This window comes from Danio rerio, chromosome 1, assembly GCF_052040795.2.
Source record: "Danio rerio strain M-AB ecotype USA chromosome 1, GRCz13ab, whole genome shotgun sequence".
Lineage (NCBI taxonomy): Eukaryota > Metazoa > Chordata > Actinopteri > Cypriniformes > Danionidae > Danio > Danio rerio.
The window spans coordinates 49,924,713-49,937,630 of NC_141021.1; the positions used below are offsets into that span (position 1 = coordinate 49,924,713).

Below are 12,918 nucleotides of genomic sequence, written 5' to 3' on the forward strand. Positions count from 1 at the left end.
CGCACTCTAGTACAAATAAAAATCCTAAATCAGGCGCGCGCACTTCAGGCAGCAGCACTAAAGGGCATTTTCTAACGTTATAATGTAATATATGTGTACAGATTACACATCAATAACTTGTAGATAACTTTCTTTCACATTGTCGCACCATTAGAAAGTGTGCTGCCTAGCTTTATTTAATTCCCAGTGTTATTTTCCTCTTACTAAACAGTCCATATGGCTCGTTTCCCAAGCGTAGACGACAAGTGTGCAGTTTTACATTTATCCCGTCTGCATCTGGACGACCTGAACTTGGATCATCTGGCGGACAGCAAAAGAAAACAGATCCAGCAGCTTCACCTTACCTACAACCGCCTGACGCTTCTCCCGACTTCTGTTTGCTTTCTGTCCAACCTGGAGTATCTGGATATCAGCAATAACGCGCTCACGGTCATACCAGATGACATTATGCGACTGAAGAACTTAAAGACGTTTGTTGCAAAGAATAATCTTTTGAACGAGTGCTCGTTTCCGAAAGACTTCGACTGCATTCGTGTGGAGACTCTGAATCTGAGTGGAAACAGGTTTGAGGATATACCCGCGCAGTTTCTCAAAATGACTACACTACAGTCCCTGTCCCTTGGAGGAAATAGGCTAAAGGCTATTCCTGAAGAAATACAGAACCTGACCAGGTATGAGTTTGTTTGTAGAGTACAAAATAAGTAGCTGAGCAGGCCAGATTATCTGAATGGTATTCTAATACATTTGGTGGGAAACGACTTGCAATGAACAGCTGTTCTGAAGGGATAGTTCACCCAGAAATGATAATTTACCTCACTGTTTACTCAAGTGGTTCCAAATCTTATGAGTTTCTTTATTTTGCAGAACACAGGAAGATATTTTACTTAAAGCTTATAACCATTGACATTTGATGAAGAAAAAACATATGGGTTGCCAGCCCAGCAAATAGTTTAGTGTTTAATAGACGTCTAATAGACATCTAGACAGCTTGGCTAAAACAAGGCTAAATTTGGGCTTTCAGTGAAAATCTAATAGACGTCTAAGATAGTCGTCAAAAAGACAGATTAGACAGATTTTATATGTGTAGTCATTCATTCATTTTCTTTTTTGCTTAGTCCCTTTATTAATCTGGAATTGCCACAGCGGAATGAACCACCAACTTATCACGTTTTTACGCAGCGGATGCCCTTTATTAGATGTTCATCAGGTGTTCACTGACAACTCAAATTAGTCTTGCTTTAGCCAAGACGTTTATGTTTAGACGTCTATTAGACATCTTTTAAAATAAAAAAAAAAATGCTCGCTGGGAGCTATCTTGGGCTAATATGAGTTTTGTATTTGGATTTTCTCGTTAATAATGTAATTTCAGACAAGTAGGCTATTCTTTCTAAATAGTGACATCACATTAGTACTACATTGTTCACAGGCAATTAAATCATGATAATGTTGTTTTGAAATCATATTTACTAGCGATGTCAGACCAAAAGTAGCTATGGTAAACAATAGGGAGTGTGTCACAAGTTGTCCCTGAACGTTTGTGTGAATATAAAACCAACTTTACCTCAATTCAAAATATTATCTTTTGTGTTCAACAGAAGGAAGAACCTCAAACAGGTTTGGAACAAGTGAATGGTGAAGTAAAAGATAACAGTATATTTAGTGTTGGGTGAACAATCCCTTTAAACCACAAAATACTACTAACAATAATATGATAAATAAAATACAGGTCCAACAATAGCAATAGATATGCTATATAGCAAAGGATTTATTAACTCTTGATTATATTGTATATATTATAGTAACTTTAGCAGTAAGTCCAGCTAACAATTTTGTTTAATTGATGTCTAATAGACATCTAAATGTAGACAGCTTGGCTAAAACAAGGCTGAAAATCTAAAAAACATCTAAGAATAGTCCAAAACTAGACTAGTCATCAAATAGATAGATTAGACAGACTTTATATGTGTAGTCATTTATTACTGTTTATTTGATGACTAGTCAATTTTTGGCCTATTGTTAGACGTTTATTAGATGTTCACTGACAACTCAAATTAGCCTTGTTTTAGACAAAAAGTTTGTTTAGACATCTAATAGACATCTTTAAAAAAGCTCTTAAATATATTCTTATTAAATGTCTGGGTTAAAAACAATTCCCCCCCCCCCCCCTCTTTGAACACAACATTTTTTTTTTTTTGAAAGTTTTATAATAGTTTGTTACAGTAAACCTGTCAGGCTAAATAATTCAAATGAATTATTGACTTCTGCTGTCTTCATTTGTTTCAAAAACACAGATTTATTTACAATTTAAATGGCATTTTTGGATGGCATCTTTTTCTGCTGAAGACACTGTTTTCCTAAAAAGTGAACAAACAAATGTAAATAAAAAGTCTTCAACCAATTTTATTGTAATCAAAAAGAGGGGGGATGGGGGATGGGATGCTGCATAATTTTTCACTAAATTGGTATTTTCACAGATTGTTTTGACGGTTTAAAACATTCATCTATTATTTCTAACTATTAACTCATTTCTAACTCCTGATAATATATTATTATTTATTATAGAATGGAATTATAATTGTAGCTTATTTCGAGGATCCTTTGTGTATCTAAATAAGTTTTTTAAATCGACACCGTCTCATTCTTAAAATTGATTGGTGGGTGTTTTTTTGGAAAAAATCTAACCTGTAGAATGGGAAAACGGTTAAATACTCTTAGACAAACAATTCGACTTTACATAACACGATGTTTACTTTAGGTTAATGATCTCTTGTTTCATTCAAACCTAGAAAGCTAAAAGTAGATTTTCCTGATTCATCGTTGCATTGCTTTTTCCCCTCTGCTGTTCTGTATTTAGGTGAACTTTGAACTTCCCCAGTTGGTGATCTTTTTTCTTTGTAATTGTTTTTTTGTCCTCATTGTATGATCATCCGATTGAACTTTTCCCAAACTAATTCTTACATAATCTACATCGCCTAAATATTTTAACAAAGTTGCAAATATGCAAATGCCAACAGTATTTTGGCCCAAAAGGTGCATTTTAAAATAAGTATATCTGCTAAAAGTTGCTGTTTTGTAAGAGTAGATGATAAATAATACACATTTTTTAGTAATTTCATAAAGGAAACATTTTAGGTTCCCAAAGTCACCAGCACAACATTCACAAGGGATTTTATTCTAAACACCAGAACAATCTAAAGAACTTCTTTCAATCTATAAAGAATCATTTGTACAATGGAAAACTTTCAGGGATATTAATCGTTATTCCTTTATATTATTTATTTATTTTTTAATTTTTTTAAAAAGTACTATATATAAAAAATGTATGTATATATATATATATATATATATATATATATATATATATATATATGGTCTTGCTATTTACAAGAGTTTGCAAATTCTATATATAGTTATTTTAAAGTCGCAATGAAATCAAAATGTTCTCCTCTTAGTTTTACATGTATATAGTAGTTCTTGTTATAAACGATGTGTCTGTGCACATTTATCCATATAAACTTTAATCATATTCCATAACCTTTGCCTCCCCCTCGAAAGGACTTTCTTTACTTCCTGGTCACATGGAATTTCTTTAGGGCGGAGTTATTAGTGGGTGTCTGCTGGGTTTCTGCTCTGAATTTTTCCATCCGTCAATCTTCCTTCAAGTTGTTAGCAACACCCATCTTTCAACAATCGAATTAACTCCCAAAGACGGCAGTCATGCACCACCCTACATTTATTTTCTCTTTTCAGGACCATTTCAAACGGATCTACATCACGATAGTGGACAAAATGACAATCTTCCTTTTCATGTTGACTTTAAGAGTGCAAAAAAAAAAAAAAAAAAAAAAAAACAGGACTTGGGTTTTCATTTTAATGGCTCTTGATATTCTGTCCTCTGTTATGTGCAGTCTAGAGATGCTGTATTTGGGAGGGAACCTCATCTCCTCGATCCCACCTGAGGTGGCTAAACTCACCTGTCTGAGATACCTGGTCCTGTGTGACAATCGCATCCAAAGCGTACCACCCCAGCTCAACAAGTAAGATCTCCTCTTCCTTCTTTCTAAAGTCAAAGCAGGGTGGTGATTAAAAATAAACGACATCAGATTTCTTTTCTTTGTAGACTACACTCCCTGCTCTCTCTCAGTCTCCACAATAACCTGCTGACCTTCCTGCCTCGTGAGATCCTCAGCCTCGTTCATTTGCAGGAGCTCAGTCTGCGTGGAAACCCTCTGGTGGTGCGCTTCATCAAGGACATGACCTATGACCCTCCGTCTCTGATGGAGCTCGCAGGGCGCACCGTCAAGTCCCAGAACCTTCCGTTCCGCTCGTGTGATCTGCCGGCCAATCTGATCTATTATTTAAACCTGGCTAGTGAATGTCCCAACCCAAAATGTGCAGGTAGGTGTCTTTGACCTTTAAAAAACTTTTAGATACTCCAACTCAATGCAAATTTGGCAAGAATTATGAACCACTATATCAAGCATTAATAAGCTTTATTAAAATAATTTGCTAAGAGACCACCAGACTGATATGTAAAACCAATAAAAGTATTTTTTTGTGCCTGAGTGGGCTAATATATGAGGGGTTTAAGCTGAAATGTGCACATACTGAAATTATTGTTAAAATGTGTATTCCCAGTTAGCAGGGAACGCTCACAGGACATTCAGCAAATGTTAGCATGTATCGTTATTAAAATAATGGTCCTCAAAAATTCTTTCAATGTTCCAGAAAGAAAATGTTCTTAGGACAACGTTCTTTAAAAATCTTTGGAATGTTAGTTTTTATTGATGAATGTTCTGAAAATGTTGATAAGAAAATGGTCTATTAAAGATTTAAACATAATATAACGTGACTGAATTGTTATTAAATCATTTTGAATAATGCTGTTATAACCATAAAAATAGTATTAACACGTCGACTAAAAAACTGGACATTTTAAACATTCAAAGAACATTCAAAAATACCATTATATAACTTCATGAGAATGTTAGGGGAACATTTTAGAACCTACAGTTGTTAGCAGGGTTATTTTAGCTGTAAAGCTGTAATTTTAAAAGTAGTTTTAGTGTTTTGCATTTACAAAATTTTGGGAAAATCTATAGCTCTTAGATCGTTATTGATGAATGTTCTAATAATGTTGATAAAAAAAAACTTTTTTAGAACGTTTATATAATATGATTGGAATGTTCTAATAAAGTTGTAAACATAATATAACGTGACTGAAATGTTATTAAAACATTTTAAATAATGCTATTATAACCAAACGCCACAAAAAAAAAAGAAGACATTTTAGACATTAAAAGAACATTCAAAAATAGCATTATATAACTTAACGAGAATTGTTTTTTAGAACCTAAAATTGTTAGCAGGGTTATTTTAGCTGTAAAGCTGTCATTTTTATAGTTGTTTCAGTGTGTTTTGCGTTAAACTTTTCTTGGAACATCTTTAGGATGTTAGTTGTTATTGATGAATGTTCTAATAAAGTTGATAGAAAAACATTCTTAGAACATGTGATTGGAATTTTTTTTAATAAAGTTAAACAAAATATAAAGTGAAGGGGGATGCGGTGGCGCAGTAGGTAGTGCTGTCGCCTCACAGCAAGAAGGTAGCTGGTTCGAGCCTCGGCTAGGTCAGTTGGCATTTCTGTGTGGAGTTTGCATGTTCTCCCTGTATTTGCGTGGGTTTCCTCCGGATGCTCCGGTTTCCCCTGAAGTCCAAAGACATGTGGTACAGGTGAATTGGATAGGCTAAATTGTCTGTAGTGTATGAGTGTGAATGAGTGTGTATGGATGTTTCCCACAGATGGGTTGCAGCTGGAAGGACATCCGCTGCGTAAAACATGTACTGGATAAGTTGGCGGCTCATTCCGCTGTGGCAACCCCGGACTAATAAAGTCGAAAAGAAAATGAATGAATGAAAATATAACCTGACTGAAATGTTATTAAAGCATTTTGAATATTGCTATTATAACCAAAAAAAAATACCATTAATACATCGACTAAAAAACTAATCATTTTAAACATTTAAGGAACATTACAAAAAGTAACTTTATATAATTTAATGAGAACATTAAGGGAACAGTTTTAGAACCTAAAGTTGTCAGCAGGGTTATTTTAGCTGTAAAGCTGTACTTTTTATAGTAGTTTTAGTGTGTTTTGCATTAAACTTTTCTTTGGAAAATATTTAGTAAATAGATTGTTATTGATGAATCTTCTAATAATGTTGATAGAAAACATTCTTAGAACATTATTATACAGTATTGCGAATACAATTTTCTAACAAAGTTCAAACATTATATCATGTGACTGATATGTTATTAGAACATTTTGAATAATGCTATTATAATTAAAAAAATACTGTTAATACATGGACTAAAAATCTGGACATTTTACAATTGACAGTTTTAGTGTGTTTTGCATTAAAATTTTCTCAGGAAAATTTGTTATTGATGAATCTAATAATGTTGATTAAAAATGTGAATAGAATATTCAAATAAAGTTGTAAACATAATATAACATAACTAATATGTTATTAAAATATTTTGAATAATGCTATTATAAAGAAACAAACAAAAAAATACCGTTAATACATTGACTAAAAAACTGGGCATTTTAAACATTCAAAAGAACATAAAAAAAAATAATATTATATAACTTAATGAGCGTTAGGGGAATGGTTTTAGAACCCAAAGACGTTAGCAGCATTATTTTAGCTGTAAAGCTGTTTAAATTATTTTTATAGTAGTTTTAGTGCGTTTTGCAGTAAGCTCTCATAAAAATAGAAAATACATGACCAACTTTGCTTGAATGTGAAATTCTACAGATTTTAAATGTTTGCTAAGAGGCTCTGTAAGCCATATTTTCATGCTAAAACAATTGTATAATGCATGTCGATAGTTATAGAGTTCTATTCAGTATTTAATGTTTACACTGTAAAAAAATCACTTAAATAGGTTAAAGTAACATACAGTAAATATATTTGTTGTCTTGACTTTTTATCATTCAAATTTTTATATTTTATAAATGAACCCCATTCACTCCCAGTTTTGTACCGTTTTTAATCAAACAGATCAGTATTTTGTCCCAAATTCTATCGACTAATGTTGTTACTCTGATTAATTCTCAATTCTTCTTCATGCCCTCCAGGTGTTTACTTCGACTCATGTGTGAGACACATCAAGTTTGTGGATTTCTGCGGGAAGTACCGCCTGCCGCTTATGCATTACCTGTGCTCCCCGCAGTGTTCCTCTCCCTGCAGCTCAAACCCACAGAGCGACGCCGAGTCAGAAGAGGAGAACAGCGTCCCCGCAGACAGGCTCCAGAGGGTCTTGCTGGGATAGGACCCAAATCCAACAGGGACAGTAACCTGGCTCAGGATTTCCATTTAAAGGCTAATTTCATGTTTTGAGAGTCCTACACAATGCTAAAAAAACACTTTGAGCTGAATGCGTTGGGTTTTAGAACTGTTTTAGTGACTCCGCGATACAGCTTTTTAATTTAAATCAGAAATATATGTGGGTTTAAACTAAAATCATAGTTTGCGATAACATGGTATGTGAATGATATGTGTTCTACTCTTATGTCATTCCAAACTGATATACAGTACAGTGTGGGAAAGATATTCAACATGCTGTTTTTTTCTGGGAAAAGTATTCTAAAGGAGCTTTTGACATTGAATTGAACCAGATTTTGGTATAAAATAAATTTTAAAAAATAATAAATAAAGATAAATAAAATAAAACTTTTTTTTTTTACTATTGTTACGTGTAATACCAATGGAATCACATAAGGAGAAAGTGCTGAACTAGTGAAATGTATACTTTATATAAAAGGATATTTTAGTGATGGCCATTGTCCTGCTGAAATGTCCACCCTGGTTTCTTCTTCATCATCCTGCTAATGTAGATTTTGAACTGATGCAGCTAATATCTATTTACACTGATGAAGGACAAAGGGTTGCTGAAGAACTACTGAGAGATTTCAGCTGCTGTCTGGGTTTTCACTGCCTTTCTACACCTTCCTTTCTTCATGTGTTCAATACTTTTTCACTGTGTCATTTCATTTTAATACACGTAACTTTATTTGTAAACTAACTAATATTGTTTCTTTGCATATAATGATTTTTTTGTTTGTTACCAAAATCTGGTGAAATTTTTCAGAGAAAATTTTCTGAGAAAAATGGTGACGTGTTGAATACCTATTTCCCCCGCTGTATATACAGATAATGTTGGATGGCTTTGCATACAGTAATGTGTATCATCACATGGACTACTTTTGTCATTCTTTTGAGATGCTTTTGTGATACATCTACTTTGTGTTTCACAAAAAAAAAATATATCAGCAAACTTTTTTTGCTGGGCAAAATACTGAAAATGGACATTTTCCGTCTTGAAAATGTTGCTCATAAAGCATCTGAAAATGTTTGCATATTACCGAAAACAGTGTTTCAAATAAGTATCCTGCAAAAAAAAAGAAAGAAAAAAAAATCAGAGAAGTTTTAATGGATTTCTCTAGAAAATAGTATTAAAAACATTGTTATAATCATTTAAATATTAACCCTTACGGGCTGTTGGGGATGTTTTCATCCACTCTGGGCTGATTTTAAGTCTTAATTTGGCCATAACATTTTCTGTGTTTCAGCTAGCAGAATGATTTTTGGAGACAGATCTTATTTTGGCACATTTTTTGAGAAAAAAAAAACGATACACTCGGCAAATTTACTCCCCTTTTGTTGTGTTAGGGTTGAAAACATCCACTGAATTAAACTGCTGTAAAAATGCATCAGATTAATATTACTTTGCACACATTTGTTCAACCTCAGTCCTGATCAAAACTACTAACGCGCTTAGAAAATTACAGGATTTTATCTCTTTAATTGCCAAATTGTTACATATTAAATCTCTGATTTGGTGAAAAAAACGCACACAAAATGAATGATTTTTTTTATATAAAAAGTGTTTGTGGACTGGATTTTTTAACATTTAATCTCTGTCTTGGCCATGTGAAACAACATCTGCCTAATGTACTGTTGGTGGCTGTTTTTACTTAATTAACTTCCAATATAACCACATTTTTTTAGTCACAAAACCATGACACCATATAATCATGCATTTTTGATGGTTGGTGGTTTTCTCAGTAGGGTTTGGGTTACCTCTTCCCCAGTAGAGAAGAGGAAACACTTGTAGTTTTTATTGTTGATCATCAGTTGGCACCATTAACCCTTTTAAAAAAGCTTAGTTTGTGGATTTTATATGCAGTTTAACAGGGAATTAAAGTGTGTGTGTATCTGTGAGAGTGACCTTTGTGCTCCCATCTTGATGTGTGTGAGAAAATCAAAATATGCATCTCAGCTCTCAGAACTACATGGAGTAAACAAAAACAAAGACTGTCTATTGCATCATCAAATGTGGTTATAATGGAAGTCAATGGGGTAAAAGCAGCCACAAACATTAAATTAGAGAGAAAATATGAAAAAGAATGCATCAAAGCCAATGTTGTTACTTGTCTTTCACATGTCTAAGACTGAGATAAAAGGTTTTAGTCCACAACTACTTTTTATATTGAAAATACATCATTCTTTTGAGTTCTTTTTTCACCAAATCAGTGACATCATTTGTGAACTTGGCAATTAAAGACTTAAAATCCTGTAATTTTTTAAAACATTTAGTAGTTTTGATAGGACTGAGGTTGATTGACAGATTTCTGCAAAAAAAAAAAAAAAAATAAAAATAAAAATTTAAATAAATTTGAAAAAAAAAATTATCTGATGCATTTTACAGCAGTTTAATTAATTTTCATCCCTAACATAACAAACTGTAGTCCATTTGAACAGTGCACAAGGGTTAAAACCACTACATTTTAATGTTTCCATTGTGTTTTGGGACACATTCTGTTACAATTTGGTGGTTATAAACATGCCACTAGTGGAGGCAATGAATTACCAGAAAAATCCAAAGGGACTCTTAACAGTTTCCATGTAAAACCACTACAACTTCCGTTATAACCATTATTCAATAAGTGTTTCTACTGTTTTTCAGCAGGAGACTGGCAAATAGTTCCTGCTTTGTACTTCTAGAAAATGTGATCAATACGTGAAGAGTTACTCTTTGACCTCTTCTTTATATTGACTGTTAATCTGCCCTAACTCTTCTGTCCAAAGGTCAGGTCATGGACTACGATGGCTGCTTCACACTGTGCAAGAATTCACGTAAAGCTATCATGCATGGCACAGCCTTAAATACAGTTACAAGCTGAAGGACGCTTCTTTTGCATTTGTCTTCTTGTTAGAAGTTTGGCTTCAGGTTTCAGATCAGTATTACGCAGCAGTGGTTTACAGCCTTTAAAAGAGCTCCTAATGGTCCCAACAACAATAAAACAGAGATACTACAATCTTCTTATCTGATATGTGTGAGTTTCTCATCAGCGCTGGTTGTTATTTGAGTCAGTCTGACCATTAGATCATATGGGATGATCATTTTAACAGTATTGCACAATTGGCTGAGAGTTCTGGGTCAGTGAGTTCGCATCAATAACTGACGGCTGCATTTATGGCCAATTTCTATACACTCTTCTCACAGCAGATGCAGCTATCGCTCTTATTGCAAATATCAGTCTTCTATCATGGTTTACGATCTTACAGTGACGCGGCACAGATTGCGACACGTCTCTGTCTCTCGAATGATGGGACAGATTTACAAAGCAATCTCAAAGGTAGGATGACTCAGCAATTCTTTCAGCTCCACAGTGCAACACACTTCTGGCTGGACTTCCATCGTGTGCAATCAAGCATCTACAAATGACTAAAACTTTACAGCATAGCTGGTCCTCAATGAAGGCAGAAAGCCATGGGATCTGATCTGCACCCTCCAGCCTCCACATGTTACGTCCCCCTTAGAATCCTGGTAGTCTTATGATGCAACCATGGAGAGAGAAAAAAAAAACACTTTCTCGAATCTTTTCACTTACTATTCCATGCTTTAGGAATGATCTTACCAATTCCATCCTAAAAGCAATTTTTTAAGAGAGCATTTCCACGTAATTTCTCTGGCCCAGATCAGGCCCACACAATTAGCTTTTGCCAGTCTCGGCCAAGTAGACCGGTAACTGGGCCAGATATGTTGGTGTGTCATGAATTTGATAAACCCATGAAGCATTTCGTTTTATGGCCACGATTTTTCTTGAAGCGACCCGACTGGTAGAATTTTTTCTTTACACAAAAATAATTTAAATGTATTTTAAAAGTGGGTCAAGTTTGGCCAAACTTACGTGGCCCACATAAAAATTTTTAAAATCTGGGCCAAATACTACATTTGATATCTGGCCTAATCTCATGTGCCGCCTTAAAGACGAAGCCACCTCTTCATCGGTTTTGCACAGGCTTATTTAAAGGGTTAATGGTGCCAACAAGCAAACAAATTGTATTACAATTTGTACCTCTTCCCAGCAGGGAAAACCACCAATAATCAAGCATGCATGATTATATGCTGGTCATGGCTTTGCAATCAAAAATGTTGTTATAATGGAAGTGAATATGGCACAAATAGCCACACTGTTAAACCCAAAAAGTTAAGGTAACTTAAATCGGTTGAGGAAACCGATCGCAACAAAATATTTAGGTTCAAAAACTAATACAGTACTCGTAATGAGTACTGTAAACTTAATCCATTTTTAGTAAATGAAGCCATTTGAGCACAGTGACACTCTATAAATGAAGAGAACTCAAACCAATGAGTACTGTAAACCCAATAAGTTAAGGCAAATAAAACCATTTGAGGAAACTGATTGCAATAAACCATTTGAGTTAAAAACGAATCTATTTGAGTACTGTGAATTAACTTCATTTAAATTGAAGTTATGAGGTATTTAATTAACTCATTACCTTCAACACTGTGTTTAAAACTATTTTCAAATGAGTAGAATTAACTTTCAGTAAATTTTGAGTTAAGTACACTCATTTCATTTGATAAAGTTGACTGTTGGGTTTTACAGTGCACTAATATAGTGAAAGGGTTGTCAATTTGAACAAAACACAAGTGTTAATGGCTGTAATTGGCATCGTTGCTAGTTTAATTCCAAAGCTCGTAATCTGACTCGATTCAAACCTGAATCTGTAGTAATCACATGACTTAATGAAACCTCATACAATAATAATGCACTGAAAACGCCTGTGAAGATCGTGTCGAGATTTACTTTTCATTTTGACGAGCTGGTGCCAAAAGCTAATATGTCTGCGATATCAACCAGCGCTCCCTGGTGGTCTAGTGGTTAGGATTCGGCGCTCTCACCGCCGCGGCCCGGGTTCGATTCCCGGTCAGGGAACTTAAATTTTTTTTATTTAAACTCAAGTAAAAAAAAAAATCAATGTGTTTCTTATTGCTTTTGAACAATGTACTTAATTCTCACCATCTGCGAGTTTCTGGTTTCTGGCATGAACTTTGGATTTCTCTTGTCTGTAAAGAATATTAATTTGTTTTACTAGTTAAATGGCGCCCCCGCCTGGACACCACATACATTTTTTCCTCATCATCTTTTCTGTTCTAGATACATTAATATAATCGTTTAACACACATTCAGCCCACGGGGAGAATTGCTGCTTATTATGAAGAAGATACTTGTACTCCTAAAATTATTTTTATGGCCAATTTGCCCATACTGTTTATCGCATTCCCGCTTAAGCACGAGTTTACTAATAAAAATGATAAAGATAAATAAAATTACATGGCAGTGTATGTTATTAGAGAGTTTTTAAAACAAAAAGCTGCAAAAAGCTTGTAAGTTTGAGATTTTTACAATATATATCCCCGGATGCAACATGTATAATTAATTGTACTGTACCTTTAAAAAAATATTATTGTGGCTTGAAAAAGCCAACGTAGGCTACTTTTATTCCACTTAAACTTCTTCTTTTTCTTCTGAGATG

At 34.1% G+C, this 12,918-nt stretch overlaps 1 protein-coding gene and 1 non-coding gene across 5 annotated transcripts; both read left to right on the top strand.

Moving 5' to 3' along the window:
- The first annotated feature begins 27 nt into the window (after positions 1–27).
- Positions 28–10,388, top strand: lrrc58a (leucine rich repeat containing 58a). Of its 4 annotated transcripts, none has more exons than XM_087234802.1 (5): positions 42–671; positions 3,909–4,037; positions 4,121–4,398; positions 7,146–7,601; positions 8,221–10,388. In XM_087234802.1, the coding sequence occupies exons 1-4, from the start codon at positions 217–219 to the stop codon at positions 7,337–7,339; spliced, it is 1,056 nt and encodes a 351-aa protein (XP_087090928.1). In that variant the 5' UTR covers positions 42–216; the 3' UTR covers positions 7,340–7,601; positions 8,221–10,388.
- A 1,857-nt stretch (positions 10,389–12,245) lies between these two features.
- trnae-cuc (transfer RNA glutamic acid (anticodon CUC)) lies at positions 12,246–12,317 on the top strand. The gene has a single exon. It is a non-coding gene; the product is annotated as a tRNA-Glu (tRNA).
- Positions 12,318–12,918: the final 601 nt, after the last annotated feature.